The sequence below is a fragment of the Moschus berezovskii genome, chromosome 5 (genome assembly GCF_049115385.1).
Source record: "Moschus berezovskii isolate FMDL1 chromosome 5, NW_MosBer_1.0, whole genome shotgun sequence".
In the NCBI taxonomy this organism is placed as follows: domain Eukaryota; kingdom Metazoa; phylum Chordata; class Mammalia; order Artiodactyla; family Moschidae; genus Moschus; species Moschus berezovskii.
In genome coordinates this window covers 103,026,993-103,045,394 of record NC_142464.1, presented here as the reverse complement: position 1 = coordinate 103,045,394, position 18,402 = coordinate 103,026,993, and the positions used below count along the sequence as shown (strand labels likewise).

The window sequence follows — 18,402 nt, the reverse complement described above, 5'->3', positions numbered from 1 at the left end:
AATTTCAAAAGAGATCATCTTTTCTCTTAAAATGTGCTCCTTACCAGTTCCCTCTAAGGTAATGAATAATATCTCCATCTACCAACTTCCCCTTCCCACCAGTGTCTTTAAAACCTCAGGGATCTGGTCCCTCTTCTCCCTCCACCAGCTGTGTACCCCACCCTCTCCTTATCTTCACCTAGCAACTCCTCAGGCTCTCAACTTGCCTGCCTGCTTCCAGTCCCATATGCCTCAAAACAGATCCTCTACACTGTCACCAGAATGAGCCTGCCGAAGTACTCATCACGTGGCTACTGCTGAAAACCCTTCAGTGTCTCTCTAAAGTCTCCACCCGCAGCCCAACACAGAGGTCCTTCTCTACCTGGCTCTGTCCTCTGACACCGTGAACCTCAAACCCTGATGTCTCCCATGGGTATTCCTCATTATAGCCACACCAAAACCCTCCCTGCTCAAATTCAGGAACTGAATAGATGTGGACAAGGGTTTTGGGGCTCTCTTGCTATCTAAACTGTTAAGGTTTACTCTCAAAAACCAAGGAAACTAATAGATCTGGGGATCAAGCAGCACTGTGCTGTTTTAGCCTCTCACACGTAATACTGGCCCTCAGCATGAACGCCCTTCTAGCACTCCACTCCCACCTGACTTGCCCAGGGTGCCTGGTTGTATTCTAAAACCTAGCCCATGTCAGAGCCCTTTGGAGGCACCCCTCGAAAAACACCCATATTTGGTCCTCCTGATGAACCTCGTACAAGCCTTAAATGCAGCATCTACTTTAGACACAGGCCTATTTATCATTTGCCTCATAGATCATTCCCTAGTGCTGTGCTGAATCAATCAATATATGTTAAGCAAAACAAGTAACTAAGCTCACAGCTATACACATACATATCTAATACATTCAGAATACAATCAAGAAAGCTACATAGAAAAAGAAACTTCATGTTCAGAGTTCTTAGCTTCGAATCCAGTCACATTTTTTTTTATTCAACAAAAACATTCTATAGGGTAGTTGGTTATTTAGTCGCTAAATCATGCCCCACTCTCTGCGACCCCACAGACCATAGACTGCCAGGCTCCTCTCTGTCCATGGGATTTCCCAGGCAAGAATACTGGAGTGGGCTGCCATTTCCTTCTCCAGGGGATTTTCCTGACCCAGGGATCAAACCCATGTCTCCTGCATTGGCAGGGGGATTCTTGACCATGGAGCCACCAGGGAAGCTCGTTACTATATGATATATACTGAGCATAACACTGGTGAATAAAATAAACATGGTCCCTGCCTTCAAGAGTTTCAGAGAGTATAAAGAAACCTAAACTGTGACTAGCACTCTGAAATAACAGAGCAGAGGTGTTAAGTCATGGGGCAGGGGGCAAGGGTGCATGAAGCTCGTCTGGATAGTTGCCCAAGGCCTCCCTAAGGAGATGACAGTTAAGACAGTTATGTGAGGAGAAGCCAGCCACACAAAGAGCAGGCAGAGAGGTGCTCCAAGTGACAGCTACAGCATGTGTGAAGACAAGTCAACAAAGAGGGTGGCTGGCATGTCTGAAGGACTGAAAATAGACCAGGGTGCTCAGGGCACAGTGAACAAGGGCGATACTGCTCAAGATAAGGAGGGAAAGAAAGGGGAAAGGACCAGATTGTGAAGGTCCCTCTAAAGCCATGATAAGAAATCTCGGTTTTGTTCTAAATTCAGTGTGTAGTAGGGAACTCTCATGAATTATTTAAAGTGCAATGATCAGATTTAGATCTCAAAAAGATTAAGTGACTACCATATAGAAAAAAGCCTGAAGGGGATGGCTGCAAAAGTACCAATCAGGAAGAGGAAACTGTCATTCAAGTTAGAAGTTGGGTTTCCCTGGTAGCTCAGATGGTAAAGATTCTGCCTGCAGTGCAGGAGACCCAGGTTCAATCCCTTGATCAGGAAGATCCCCTGGAGAAGGAGATGGCAACACACTCCAGTATTCTTGCCTGGGGAATTCCATGGACAGAGGAGCCTGGCAGGCTACAGTCCATGATGTCACAAAGAGTCAGATGCAACTAAGCAACTAACACCAAGTTAGAAGTTATGGTGGCAGGGAAAACAGAAGTGGCAGAATTAGAGATTGGAGAGGAAAACTCTGGATGGATGGTAATGCCTTAATACAGAAGAAAAGAGTCAAGAGTCAAGAATACACTGGGAAGTAGAGATTATCAAGAATTTGGTCTGGACACAAAACTTGAAGTATCTATGAGATATCTGAGTGTGAGCAAAGTATGTGGCTTGAGCACCGTGGTTAGTTTCTGGCTGGAGAAAACAGACTTGGGAGTCATCACTATACAGAGAGGGGCACAGGTCTGAAGGAGACCGCTGAAGAAGAGAGTACAGGAGGAGAAGGGGTCCGCCACTCGGGTATAAAACATCCAGAGGTCAACAGAGGAACCTGCAGTGCAAACAGGAGAGGGCCAGAGCGGAGGACCACAGCCAGGTGAGTGCCATGTCGCCTAAGCTGAGAGAAGAGAGTGTTCCCAGGGGAGGGAACTGACAACAATAGGGCTGGGTGATGCAAAGAGGTCCTTCTGAGGATGGAAAAGGCCACTGGCTTTAGTCAGCTCACGCAGGTTGTTGACAACCTTGAAGTGGGGAGTGGGGAGGAAACCTAGTGGCGCTGAGCAGTGAGGGGGAGAGATTCAGAGATTTCCATCAGTTTATACTTAAACACAAATATAATCTTATGTATTATTCATCTGCCAGTTCCCTGAAACCAGCCAAGAGCTATATGCTGTATCTTTACATATTCATAATAAGCTTATCTTAAATCCTAACAGATTAAAATCAAGTCAAACGCGGATTCTCACTTGACGTCTCCATATAGCAGACTTCTGATATGAAAAAGAAAGCTTGCTTTTAGATTAGCCAGAGCATTTATTTTCATGAATTTTTATCTCAAAGCAAAAATGCAATGGCAAAGACTTGCAACGATCCCTCACTATCTTTAGTGGGATAGTCCCTCTAAGAGACACGCTAACATATTACTCCTCAGGCGACTTGCCCACCACAGAGAGCCACAACACACACCCCTCATTCCTGCTCATGGACACCTCTAGGAACAGTCCAGTATCTTCCCTAAAGTGTCTTCTGCAGAATGCTATTCCCATAAGAAGAACCTAACCTATGGTCTCAGGAAACTGATGTACATTTATAATGTAACCCCCCACCACCACCACTCATCTGGAAAATGCTCATCAAACTAAAGGTGCGGACATGTCATACACAAAAGAATGTGCCTTAATGAAACCTAGTTTCCCCAATTTCCTTCACTATGAACACTTTTATTTACACGTTAACACCTATTAAGCTTTATATACAATTATGCACAAAGCACCCAGGGGAAATGCTGCTCTGTTAATTCCCCTCGAAAATTTTCCATTTCTAGGGCACAGAGTTCTGTTCCTAGAAGTCTTCTGTAACATTTAACACGGGACAGAGGTCCTCCAACTGACCTTCTTTTGGTATTCTTACATTAATTCTAGTCTTCTAAATTGTCTCCTTTACCCAAACTGTCAACAATGCTTTCCAAAACACACTTGTCACTTTCTACTTCCTACTCTGCCTTTTGTCAGCTTCTCAAAGTTGTATTAATACAGACTGTGTATTTCTTTGTTGTAAAGCACTATGCAGATCTACTTTTTAAATTGTCAGTATGGATATAAATTTGTGGGGATTTCCACTTATTTTAAAGCATCTTTTCAGGTTTCAATATAGTCCATTAGTAATTCTGATAGAGGTGTAATAAAACATTGTATGTATAACATTTAACTGTAAACTTATAGAATGAACCTCTAGGTTGTTTCTAGTTTTGTTTGGATTTTAAATAGAACTACGATCATGCACTTTTTCTGGGGGGGGAGCCTGTTTTTACTAATAATTTCAGTTTATTGATTTACTGTTATTCCTTTCTTATGCATAATTAATACACAGCTAATAGTTAACCTGGTTAACAGGTTAACTGTTAACTACTAAGACCACAGCTAAATCCTCTATTCTGTTCCCTCATATATGAGGGAATACATATTAGCATATTACAAGAGAATAATACATAATAACAGGTTCTATTTATAGGACTACTGTAAAGAAAGGACTTAAAATAGTGCCTGACACAAAAGCACTTGATAAAGTGTTTAACTGTCATCTCTAGGACAAAGCCAAACTCAATAATCTCACACATCATACTCCAACTTCCCACCTACGTTTCTGGACTCAATGGTGGAAGACAGACTTAAATGACAGGGAAGAGTAGGGAGAGGATACAAGAGGGTGCAATTCTATGGATAATTCACGAGTGACTCGGGTCCAAACAAATAACCAGGCAAACAAGTGTATAGTCACACACCACAAGGGTGCATTTTGGATCCTGGAAACTTTCTTTCTGGATTTTAAATAGCTACAGTTAACAGCACCATATAGGAAACTGAAAGGAACACTTTCAGAAAGAACATGAAGAGACGCTTTATGGTTTCAGATTACATTTCTGAAAAGTATGGGCAACTGGGGAAATTTCTGGTTGGTGTAGACAGACTGGTTTTATTTCTTTTATTGTCACCCCTTCACAAAACTAAAACAAGCAATCAAAAATACTTTCCAAATTCCTTCTTTCTCCCCTATGATCATAACCCACCCTGACCCTGCTGAAATGTTTCTCTGCTTCTTCATCCTTCCATTCCTTCATAACCTAGTGTGGAGACAAGAGCAGCAACAGGCTCTCTGCCAGCATCCTAAGAGCAAGGCAAACACTAAGCACCATGAAGCCCAAAGTTAAACACAAGTGGAAATTGTGTGAAACACAAGTGATCACTGCTCAGTACCTCCCCTTGCTAGGGAAAAGGTAAATTCCAAAGCTGTTTCAAGCATTCCAGGTAAGGTTTCACTCTCTGTAACACAACCATCTACTTAATTGTCCTCTCTTTGATGCAAAACGATAAAAAAAAAAAAAAAAAACTGAGAAAGAAATGGAAATTAAAGGAGGGAGGGATAAGTGAGAGATTGGGATCGACATATACACACTACTATATATAAAATAACTAATAAAGTCTTACAGTATAGCACAGGGAACTCTACTCAATACTCTGTAATGGTCTTTATGGGAAAAGAATATAAAAAACAGGAGATGTATGTACACGTATAACTGATTCACTTTGCTGTGCAGCAGAAAGTAACACAACATTGTAACTCAAATACACTCCAATAAATTTTTTTAAAAAATCATTTCAATATATTCTAAGAGTTTGACTCCTGTTCCACAGGCACAAAAGACTCAAAATAAGAATTACCAAGTTATAAAATTGGTTACCAACTGTACAATTTATAGTACTTTAAAATGTAACTTCACAGCTGAGTGCCATCAATTTTTTCAACCTACTTCTTTGCCTAAACATATTCCTGTAATTAAAAAAATTCAGATATTCCTACTGCTTGCTCTTGGTGCCAGATTGCTTTTTCCAAGTTGTTAGAGCAAATATTATACTTTGATTTGCTATAAAATTTAAATCAGGATTATTTCACTGCTTAATTTCCCAAAAGGATAGCCAAAATATGTTGCTTTATAATTCAATATATCCCAAATCCTAATAATCCCTTTATGTACTGAGATTTGTATTATTAATGTAAAAATGGCTGGTTTTCAGGTAGGTAGAAGGGGAGCTACAGTATTTTCAATAACCACTAGGAACATGTACTTAAAGCATAAACAAACGTCTACAATGTGTTCAGTATCACACCTCAGTTGCATTCTTCTCCATTAACTGATATCCGTAATACACCGTAAAATGTCATATACTGACTAATTTTTATTTTGGGCGCTGAGTAGCACAGCCTTCTTTCCTTAAACTAAATATAGTAGATTTGCTAGCTTCCAGTCAAGGTACTTTTTTCTCCTCTTTGTGCCTTGGAAGTACGAACTGCAAAACTTTCAGCTTTGTGAGTAATCCTCATCTTTTGAGGTTGGGTTTGATTACTGGAAACATCCAAAATCTAATTGGAGCCAAATCCTGAGAAGAGGGTGAGTGACTGAGACAGACAATGCAGATACAGGTAAAGTATGAAGAACAGGAATGACTTTATGAAGTCTAAATTCTCATGTGGCATATGAACTTGTCTCCTCGGGGAAATTCCATGTATTGGGGGGGGGAGGGAATGGAAGTCACCGAAGTGTCAACGAAACCCGTACCTATTGACACACATAAATTCTCACTGTTTTATGGTTTAATATGTACCTCTGTATAAAATGTCAAAACAGTAATTCAAAGCTAACAAAACGGTGCTTCAATTATTTAGTACTATGCATAAAATAACAAGTATTTACTAAATAAGTTAAATACCAAATTAACCATTTGGTAACTGCCCATATCAAAATATAGAGCATACTTCCCTCCCTTCATCAAAGTGTCCTTTGATGACTCGTGTTCTCATGTGGAGTCAGGTCTGACTTAGTGTTTCAGTTTCCTCATCTGTAAAGTACGAACAGCAGTAGTGTCCACCTCAGAGAACTGCAGCGGAGATTAAAGCAAGAGTACAGGTAAAGTGCTTGCAACCGTGCTGGCACACTGCAGGTGCCCAGTAAAGGGCTGTCTCACTGTGCTGCCTTACACCATCGTTTCATGATTATGGGGTACCTACGACACACTGCTAAAGGTCCTGAGAAATGAATCAAAGATAGTAACTAATGAAGTGCCGAGGGGTTTTCATACATTATCTCTTAACTCGCCACCATTTAAGCTCCCACAATAACATTAGGGTGAAATTGTTCTGGAAGCGAGCTTTGCCACAATTTTTCCCCTTCAGTCTTATGAACCACATCTTCAAAAATGTTCCCCTTGCTTTCTGTGTCAGGTCACTGCCATGACTTCCTACCATTTTGAAGATATGCCATGTTACCAACCAACGTTCATTCTCTGGCTTCCTCGTTTCTTGTTTCTTTCTTTTCGTGATCTTAATCCTGTTTCATAGTTTCAACTATATGTTAAAAGCAAAAAACAAGAAGAGGTTTTCAAAGACAAGTCCAACCTCTTTTAACCCAAAATTAATTTGAAATTAGAGAAAAGCTGAATGACTTGTCCAAGTTTAAGGCCCAGTTATTTCTCTGCTGATGACACTAGTTTAAAACTCTCTTCTGTAAATTCTATAAACTACCAGGAGAATATCATCACCAGCAAATATTCAGTACAGCTTAGAACCGACCCCTTACAAAACATAACCACAGGCTTGCCTTGTATTTCTTTTGTAACCCCCTTTACAAACCTATGCCTGAATATTTTTTTTAAAAGAAACAAAAAACTAATAGAATGAGAATGGTTTGCTTCTATTTCAGCAAACAGTGTTTGTTGAACACTATGATAAGTATCTTAATCATATAGGGTTTCCCTGGTAGCTCAGTTGGTAAAGAATCTACCTGCAATGCAGGAGACCCGGGTTTGATTCGTGGGTCAGGAAGATCCCCTGGAGAAGGGACAGGCTACCCACTCCAGTATTTTTGGGCTTCCCTGGTGGTTCAGATGCCAAAGAATCTGCCTGCAATGTGGAAGACCTGGGTTTGATTCCTGGGTTAGGAAGATCCCCTGGAGAAGAGAACAGTTACCCACTCCAGTATTCTGGCCTGGAGAATTCCATGGACTATATTGTCCGTGAGGTCACAAGGAGTCGGTCACAACTGAGAGACTTTCACTCACCATAGGGTTAAGTTCTAGAAATACTATAAGGCTTTATCAACAAATGAAAGCACATACAACTTAACAAAATCCACAGAAGACCATCCAAAAAAGTCTCAATTTCCTCACATACGGAATGAGGAGAAAAAGGCAATAATGGAACTTACCTGACAGAGCTGAACATTTACAAAATCCATCCTATCTAGTGAGAACTCATTAAATATTAGGGTGTGTGATAGGAAGTTTATATTAGATTACCAAAGTACACTTTGATAGTGAATTCATTTAAAAAGGTATTATACAGCATACAAAGATATGAAATCCTGACTTCAAGGAACTTATCATTCATTGAAACAGTTGTGCAAGTGTGTTAGTTGCTCAGTTCAGTCAGACTCTTTGCAACCCCATGGACCATAGCCCACCAGGCTCTTCTGTCCTTGGAACTTTCTAGGCAAGAATACTGGAGTAGGTTACCATTCCCTTCTCCAGGGGATCTTCCTAACCAAGGCATTGAACCCAGGTCTCCCGCACTGCAAGCAGATTCTTTACCATCTAAGCCAACAGTTGAGAAAAACACATACTAATCTGATTCTAGTGATCTGGAAAATGAACAAGGTAAAAACTATTGGGAGATTCTGAAAAACAAGCTTGCCTAACCAAATGAATTTAAGAACATGAATCCACCAAATGAATGTAAGAACATGAATTTATCTATTCCAAGCTCGAATTTTCATAAAAAGATATTTCTAGGTATTAAAATTTCAAAGACATCATAGTCTTTCAGTGTCCAAAAGAGGATTCCAAACTCAAAGTTAAAATGTCTCAATTTTCATAGACTTTCATACACTTATTAGTATTTTTAAAACAAATACTTTGTATAAAGAATGAAATCCTAGTTAATGCCACACTATATATACATACATATATATATATATATATATTTTTTTTTTTTTAAATTTCTTGACTGAGCCACATGACATGTGGGATCTTGGGTCCTCAACCAGGGATCAAACCCACACCCCTTGCATTGGAAGTGTGAAGTTTTAACCCACTGGACTGCTAGGATAGTCCCAATGCCACACTATTTTAAATATTGCAAATGTATTCCTAAATCACATAAATGAATCTTTATATAAACTGTGTCTTTAGTTTTATATATAAACTTTATGAATAATTTTAAAAACTTAAAATGTTTAGAATATGTCCAAAACAGTGTGAGGAGAGGGGAATATTTGCATCTTACCATTCACGTTACCACTCTTTTAATCAGGTTCCATCTTCGAGAGGATAGTTCTTTTACTTATAAAGCAGGTGGTACATTTTTAATCATATAAGAAGCTTCCAGTTTCAAGAAAATTTTGATGTTCTTTTCCTTGCTATCGGATTATAGAGGATGAATGGCTTGAAACTGCTATTGTAATTACATGCCTTCTGTTGTCTCATCATTTAGGGTATAAGGGAGGGGCTGTAAGACTTGGAATTGGAAGCATACTGCCTGCCATCATTTCTCAGCAGATCCAAGGATTACTGGATTAGAAGGTTTTAACAAAAGCTGTACAATTTCTCAGAACACGAGCCAAGCAACAAGGCCTGAGTATAAGAAGAGAATCATACTAGAGGTGGGTAATATTTGCCAGCCAGATTAAAAATGCCATAGAACTGACATTTCTATTATGTTACTCCTCTTACTGTAGGTTTTTATTTAGAACAAGACACTCGACACTTGGGAAATCAAGATGGTGGAGAATTAGGACATGGAGTTCACTCCTTTCCACAATATATCAAAAACCCACCTACAAGTGGAACAATTCACACAGAACAGAATATATACTGAACACCGGGTTAAAAAAAAAAAGTCATGGAACAGTTTCATTTTGCTATTTTTACAGAACAGAGTTTAGCATCAGACAGAGCTGGATTATAAACTGACCAACTTTAGGCAAGTCACTTGTCCCCGCTTCAGAACCTCAGTTTCCATTGTGTATATACAGTAGGATTCAACAATAGTAATCACTGCTGACACTCTAGAAGAGAAAAATTCTTGATCTTCAAAAATCAGTAGAATCTACAAGTTCTAATTAGAACCTGAAGGTAGGGAGCATTCCAAGGAAGTGCTCACAATAAAAGACTGTGCTTGATTTCTTAAAAGTTGCTCATACTTATTCATTATAGAATAACTTCATAACTCATATTCATATGTGGAGAAATTAAGAGCATCAGCTATGAAATTAAAAAACGCTTGCTCCTTGGAAAAAAAGCTATGACAAACCTAGAGAACATACTAAAAAGCAGAGACATTACTTTGCCAATAAAGGTCCGTCTAGTCAAAGCTATGGTTTTTCCAATGTTCATGTATGGATGTGAGAGTTGGACCATAAAGAAGGCTAAGTGCTAAAGAATTGATGGTTTTGAACTGTGCTGTTGAAGCAGACTCTTGAGAGTCCCTTGGACTTCAAGGAGATAAAATCAGTCAATCCTAAAGGAAATCAATCCTGTATATCCATTGGAAGGACTGATGCTAAAGCTCCAATACTTTGACCACCTGATGCAAAGATCTGACTCATTAGAAAAGACCCTGATGCTGGGAAAAGATTGAAGGTAGGAGAAGGGGATGACAGAGGATGAGATGGTTGGATGGCATCACCAACCAGATGGACATGAGTTTGAGCAAGCTCCAGGAGCTGGTGATGGATAGGAAAGCCTGGCGTGCTGCAGTCCATGGGGTCGCAAAGTCAGATATGAATGAGTAACTGAACAACAACAACAATTTCAAGGAAAAAATTAAAAAAAAAAAAATCACTAGACTCGAAAGGTATAAACGATACACCTCATCATGGTTTATATAATGATCCAGCATTTGGACTGACAATCTGTAATAATTTATGTTTCAATAAGTATTTGCTATATACAATGTGACCTTTCCCATCCTTAAATTCAATTTAACTTCATATTAGATAACAAGATCCAAGAGATAGGTTAAGGTTAGGGAGAGTAAGGGAAGTTCACCAAATCTAATTAAAAATGAAATGCAACACAAGAAATGTACAATTTCATTGACAGAATTGTTCAATCTCTGTATGTTTCAGAAGTTGAGGGTGTTTATTAAAATTAGATAGTCCAGGCTGTAACTCACAGAGTCACACATCCCATGTTAGTATACAAACTAACAACGATGTCTCAGGGAGAAGGAAAGCTGGGTGCATTTCAAGACCAGGAATAAATACCATGCTTTTAACAGATAAGTACATGTGTATACTGTACTGAATACTGGTAGTGAATGCTTTAATAAAAATAGAAATGGCACTGTTAAAACTGTCCTTGGTGGGGGAACAGCTTCATACACTGGGTCTACACTTTATGAAAAGATTTCATTCAGTAGTTAATCAGCTTATTATTACTGGAACTCCTGTACTACTACTAGCTGGATAGCAGCTACAAAACTTACTGAACACTAAGATTTTGGAATTCAGTAGTAAGTTGTAAAAATATTATTTAATAACACTACCAATAACAGCCACAACAGCAACCAACACTGAGGACCTTTGTGTTTTCTATAAACATGCTCTCATTTAATCCTTTCAATAATCTCATCAAGTATCTAATATCATCCCCAATTTAAGATAAAGAAACCCTCCAGGAAACAGTCTTAGTTACTGTGTTGTGTTCTGGATAACCAAATCTGAAAGGCCATAACACTGCCTCAGTGCATTATCAGAAATCCTGAATACCTATATCTTATTTTGGTTTTATATTCAAGTTTTTTCTTTTTTTATTGCTCTCTCTCCTTTGAATTTTTCTAAATTGTAGTGATGAAGTCACATATGTAACTTGCCTGAGTGAGAAATAAAACAGAACCAAAGAACATGGTAGACAATTACCTTGAATATATTAAACAAAATCTTTACCTTCTGGTAAAGTGTGATTTCTTCTACTGCACTTCCTTTCTCTAAGATTAAACTCAGTTTTTCCACTATAATATAACCATACACACAAATCCATTTATGCCAAAGTGGGATCCTATTCCATCCTTGTATTTTCAACAGTGTTAACTAGGCAATTACTTTGAAAATATTATTACAAGTATTCTTAAATGGTGAATAATAACAATATTTAAGTTCTGGATTGAAATCAAAGAAGGAATAAGAAGAAAAGAATAGGTAATTTGTTACAAGTTGTGACAAACAGAAAATCACTAATACTTTTAAAATGCAGCTACAAGAGAGCATGTATAAACTAGGAAAACAGGATTTTTAAGCAAAAACTAAGTATAAAAATGTCTTTAAAAGTATTTCAAGTATATAAAAGGGGGAGATATTTTCATGCATGAAAATAGTATCCAATGATAAAGGTAGAAAGAAACAGTTAATATTCTACTACACAAATCAGCATTTTTAGGTGTCAGCAAAAAGCACAAATTAAATAACCCAATGGAAATAACATTAGGAAAACTAGGATAGCTAGAGGCTAAAATAATTTTCTGTTCTATTTTCTGTAACTAACATCTGATTTCTACTTCGATTTTATGATAAGGGTTTTTGCCTTTGTTAACTACTGTAGTTCTTGTGTGTTTTTTTTAATGATAGTGATGATGTTACATATGTAACTTGCCTGAGTGAGAAATGAAAGGAACAGAGCCAAAAGGATCCTCTGGAGGATGGTTATATGGAGCAGAAAGTGGCTCTACATTCTTATCTGAGGATGCTCTTTCCTCGAGCCTGTCTGCAAAAAATAAGATGAACAAAACAAAAAATAAAATAAAAACAAAATGATCTTTAAATTTTAAGAAAAGTGGCACACAGTACAAATAAAAGTGAAAATTAAACAAAGCAATAGCCTTCTTGAAAAATATTCAAGAGATTCAAAGTTCATTTGTTTAAGTATTAGGAGGTAGTCCTGAGTTTAAATACATTATCTGTTTCTACAAAGCCAAGTCTAACAATATAATCACAGTGCTAGATTTCACTAAATATAATTAACCTAACATAACTTAGGTTGACTTATTTAAACAACAGTTATCTTTAACTTGTAACATATTATATCTGAAGTTAAACCCCAATTATTAAACAGAGACATATTTGGCAAGCTTTCTCTAAAAATACACACAGAAAAAATACAAATAGCCATTTATTCATAAAAAAGGTAAATCATATTTTTCAATAACAATAAAATGTAATTCACTGTATGTTAATTTATTTTGTGTTACTGTTCATTTGTCGTATTACTTGGTTAAACCATCCTCATACATACAAATATACAGACATTTCTCTACTAAATTAAAAGCCTTAACAGAATTCATTTTTTCCATTCAATAAATAGTTGAGCATCTAGTATGTGCCAGGCACTGTTCTAGAGCATGGGCGTACAACAGAAAACAAAAAGAAGACTCCTGCCCTCATGGAGGTTACATGCTGGCATGGAAGAATGACTAATAAGAAAGAAACATGAGGAATACAGACTTAAAAGCAAAGCTAGAGAGAAATATGTAGGGCAAGATAAAAGGAAATAAGGGAGCAGGCACAGGTTGCAGTAATAAATAGAGTGAAATGGAGTGATGCTAACAGGTGCCTGGTGAGAAAAGATTTCCAGGAGGTGGAAGTGGATTCCTGGGGAAGAACACACCAGGCAGAGAAAGTGCCAGAGCAGAGGCTCAAAGGTAGGAGCAGGTCTGGTATGTGTGAAGATTTAGTGTATCCTGATTCCCTAGTAGTGATTATTTTTCCCTGCCCGTAAACTCTGCACAACGCAGGCACTTTATCAGTAGACAACTTCTGGATTTCTGTAAAATGTCTCTATCCTCTGATTCTTGATAATCAGACCCATTCTACCCTTACAGACATTTTAAGCATTCCCAGGACTACTCATGTTTGAGGAATTCTGGGGGTAAACTGGTTCTTCCCAGGCTAAGTGGCTCAGCAGTAAAGAATCTGCCTGCCAATGCAGGAGATGCAGGAGACATGGATTCGATCCCTGGGTCGGGAAGATCCCCTGGAGAAGCAAAGAGCAATCCACTCCAGTATTCTTGCCTGGAAAATTCCATGGACAGAGGAGCCTGGTGGGCTACAGTCCACTGAGTTAGCAGTCAGCCAGGACTAATCGCCCACTCACAAGCGCACACACATGCACACACACATGCACACACAGGTAAACTATGCTGATATCATGTGAGTTCTAAGGGGTAGCAGGATGGGGACGGAAAATCCAGATAGAATTAGACCTCTCTAAAAAGACTTGTAACTGCAGAGTGAGGTAAAAAAAAAACTCAAGTTAAAGCAGCAATCTCTTAGGACAGTGCTTCTCAAATTTAATGTGCATTCTAAACACTTGGGGAGTTGTTAAAATGCAGATCGGACTGGATGGTTCTGCAATGGATCTTGAGATTCTCAATTCAACAGGTTCCCAGATGCCAGGACACTGCTGGTCCAGGGAGTGCAGGTTTGAGACGGCAAGGCCCTGGAGTCTATGGTATCTTGAAAATACTTCATTATTGCTATGGACAACTGATCCTTGAAACACCTTTATGATACAATTATCAGTTTTATGGCTAAAACTAACTCTATTAATATCCACATGAAACTTCAGGTTGTTTAAATTTTTACTTAAAATTTTGAATGAAACACTAATATTTTAAGGCAACAAACCTGACAACTGATTTATGTACAAATAAAACTTTCAAAACTCAAGAGGTTATTTTCAAATCCAATATAGAAATGGAGAGCAATGAAAATTCAATTTAAATGTTCTTTTTCAAAATATTCATTGTATCCTTAATTCAGGAAATCAGTAACAAATGCTGTTTGTACTATGAAAAAATACAAAAGATATTTTTTTATATATGGGGTCCCCATAATTAAAAATGTGAAGATACTGTTCTGTACAAAGTTCATGTATCCAATTATTTCAAAACAGGAAGCAGAATAAACTATCAAGTGAATCATGTTCTCATTGTTCCACAAAATAGGATAAATTTTTCCAAGAAGGACTTTTTTTTAAATCATTTAGATTTCTAAAGTTCACATGATAATCCGAATCCCAGGGCACAAAATAAAAAATATGCATATTAATTCTTTTAATTACCAACTACATATAAATAAAAATGAATGAAATGGTATGCAGAGTTACTTTTCAAATACAGTCACCCCTAAAATGTATTTAAGCTCCATTTTCAAAGAACTTTTCTTTTTCTGAATTGTTTTCATTAGAGTAAAACTTAAGCTTGATTTGTAACTTACCTCTTCCTGCCTTCCCAAAATATTTGTGCTGAATGAAGACAGTATTTTTCAAGAATTTTAATACATACAGATGGCAAAAATAGACAATTTTAAAATTTTAGAATCAAATTATATTCCATAATATCATCAGAAAATGAATATACTCTAAAAAGTTAATTCAACAGCTTATATGAATGGATAATGGCTTGAAAAGCCAAAAGGTTAAAGAATAACGTTTAAAAGTAGTCATCATCTGATTCTTTGACACCATTCTAATATGCCTGAAAAGTTCTGTTATTATGCCCTAAAAGAACAGCAATAGGTCTGAATCAGGTTAAAATGGTGAGAATTAATGTTTTGCCACAAACTAACTTTATATACTGACGTTAATATCTATTTCATACTGTGGCTTCAGAGAAAAAAAATGCACACTCAGTAAAATATGCAAAGGAGCCACAGACTTTAGTTTCTTCGACTCTTCCTTTTAGTTATTTTGATGCAGTTTTAAACAGAAATAAACAATAAATCCATAAACAAGAAAATATATCAAGTATTACTTTTAATTAATGTGTAGAGATACACGACTATTCAGAGGCAAGTTAAATTTTCCCGAAGTAAACACCCGTATTCTAATTAGTGCTTAATGTATTAAAGATTACGACAATTAGATTTCTAAAGTTAACATATGAATCTGAATGCTTTGATACAAAAGACCATGAAAAATACAAGTTTAAATTTAAAAAAAATATTGAGACTAGCTTTATTAATAATGCCTAATTTCAATATAATATTTTGGTCTTAGATAGAAACAGGTTAAAAATTCCAAACCATAAATATTGTTATACTGAAAGCAAAAACAAGAAGAATTTGACTCATATTTTATATGTTAACTCCCTTGGCCAGCTGGATTCCACTATTTTCTTAAAAATGATTAAAAAACGGGTTTTTTAATTACTAATATCTTAGAATTTTAATATCTCAAAATTTTAGGATTACTGCCTGCAAAATACACACAAATAGAGTATTTCCTAAACAGTAAATCTTTTTTAAAAAATAAATAAATAAATAAACACATACTATTTTAAAAATAAAACTTCAAATGGCAATGTTTTATTCTGAACAATCATCATATGGGCAATGCCAGTATTTTTAAGGTCCAAACATAAAAGTACTCAGTTTCTCACTGGAAAGCTTTCATAAGCCAAATATAAAAAATCTTTAAAAAGACTTTGAAAAATTATTGATAAATATCTGTGCTGATAAAAAAGATAAATTTGGCATTTCAAATTCATTGGTAATTTATTTCTTCAATTTGGAAAATGTTGACAGAGACAGAGGAACCAACCAGTAATGACCAATAATCAATTTTCACTACACCATTAGTGTATTGAAACTCAAGGTTCTAGAAGAGATCCATCTGTGTAATTTAAATCTTATCAAGTAGATCAAATATTAGATACCTTATTGTTTGTGAGTGAAAGGAATGCTAACGATGACTCAGCTTTACAATTAAGTCAAATCTGGGAGGAAATCTTTCTAAACTATATTCTATACATAACTGATTTCTTCATAAACTATTAAAGACATTTCACTTTTTTTGAACCCCATTACTGTGACTATCAATTATTAGAGCTTCCCTGGTGGCTCAGTTGGTAAAGAATCTGTGTGCAATGCAGAAGACCTGGGTTAGATCCCTGGGCTGGGAAGATCCCCTGGAGAAGGGAATGGCAACCCACTCCAATATTCTTGCCTGAAGTATTCAATCTCTTTCCATGCTGTCATAAATTACTTCTGCTGTTAACATGTTTGTCCACAAAACTCCTTCCATTTGTTTTTTTTAATTGCCAGCTGAGAAACCTGACAGTTTAGATATAATTTTAAAATGCTTTTTATAGAAAAATAACCTCAGAAATAAGACCCCAAAGACTTACACAGAAGGTAAGAAAAGTGGAAGTGGCATTTATGGAGTGCCAAGACTCTTGAAAGACATTATTGAACCTCTTCACAACCCTATGAGATAAGCATCATTATAACCAGTTTATAAATGAGCAAGTGAACAGCAGTTAAGTGACTTTACAGAGTTAAACCTAGTTAAATGGCATGGCCAGGTATAAGAATTCATGCTTTCTGCTGCTATGTGCTAATTTAAGTAAATATCCTTGTGACAATGAGTTCAATAGCTCAGGGACCATCTAGGCAGTTTTCCAAATGGCTGAGTTGTTTCCAAGTCTGACCTTTAGATAAAGTTCCTCCTGCACTTTCATCTGGAACCTAGTATCTTTTCATAACTAATACTGCAGCGAACTCTGACTCTCTTTGGCATACACATGTGTGTACAAATACATACACAAATTACACATGTGAGCAGACCTTAAAGTTTGAAAGCAAATAGCTGGTTCACAGTTTTACAAGCTAAATCCAATTTTTATGAAGTATACATGAATATCTGTATGCCATTCCTGCCTATGCAAAGTAACTAACACTTGGTGTCATCATAAATTCTAGGGAGCTTAGAATAACATTTTTATAAGGTACAGAATAATGTGAATACTTGACCCATTCCATAAACTGATTTATTTTTTAAAACAGTGTGGAGAGGAGTTTTCACCCAAAGAGTAGAAAATACTGATTTAGCAAACCTTAATTACTATCCTGGTTAGAATACACTAAAATGAATATTTAATCTTTTGCTTTAAAAATAATCCTATAAATCACAATGATTGGTTACCCCCTCTATCTCCCTACCATCTCCCTAAAGGAAAGAGATACTTTTCTTTTTTAAAAACCTTGCTTTTTGGCCAACTCAACATAAATTGTAGGAAAAATGCCAAACAAAAAATGTTGTGGTTTAAAAATAATTTTTTAATGAAAAAAATGTAAGATTGGTTTTACCAAAGTTAACAAACCTTTATTAAAGGCTCAGAACTCATTTTCATATCTGTATTTAATCAATTTAATTTTTTATAATCATATAACCAATAAGTAAAATACAAATTTAAATTCCAAACAACTATTCTTACATGAATTCAGGGCAATTATAAACTTTAACATAAAATATATATCAATTTGAAACAAAGTACTTCACCTAATAAATGTTCTCATAAGGCCAGTTACCTAAAACAAAACAGAAACTGGGAACTGTAACTAATGACCTTTTCACATGCAAAATGGGAAAAACACCTGGCACATGCACTCATGCGCACACACACCCAAGACTCAGAAAACTGATAATTATCTTAAGATTTCAGGAGTGAGGTTTTGCTACTGTTTCGCAAGCTCTTCAAACATTCCACACATCTCTTTTCCAAAAAATAATTTCTAAAATATGTATGGTGAGGTCTGACATATGTACTAGGTAGTTTAATAAAAGGCAATGACTGCAAGTAAAAACATTGAGATATCTGATTTAAGATGGAAAAGAATTTATTTCACTTTTGCCATACCAGGATAACAAAGCAGCCCTTTTATGTCACCACTCATTCAAAGGGCATTACAAAACATTAACATAATGTA

The 18,402-nt window shown here is 36.6% G+C and overlaps 1 protein-coding gene across 2 annotated transcripts in view; it reads right to left on the bottom strand.

Annotated features, from left to right (window-relative positions):
* Positions 1-18,402, bottom strand: part of BMP2K (BMP2 inducible kinase) — a 122,307-nt gene that overhangs the window by 7,119 nt on the left and 96,786 nt on the right. The window contains exon 15 of one of the 2 annotated variants that reach the window (XM_088836415.1): positions 12,290-12,400. The exons of the other annotated variant lie outside the window; for it this stretch is intronic. Within the exon in view, the coding sequence (XP_088692541.1) occupies positions 12,290-12,400 (111 nt within the window). The remainder of the gene's footprint in view (positions 1-12,289; positions 12,401-18,402) is intronic. 2 annotated transcript variants of the gene reach the window in all.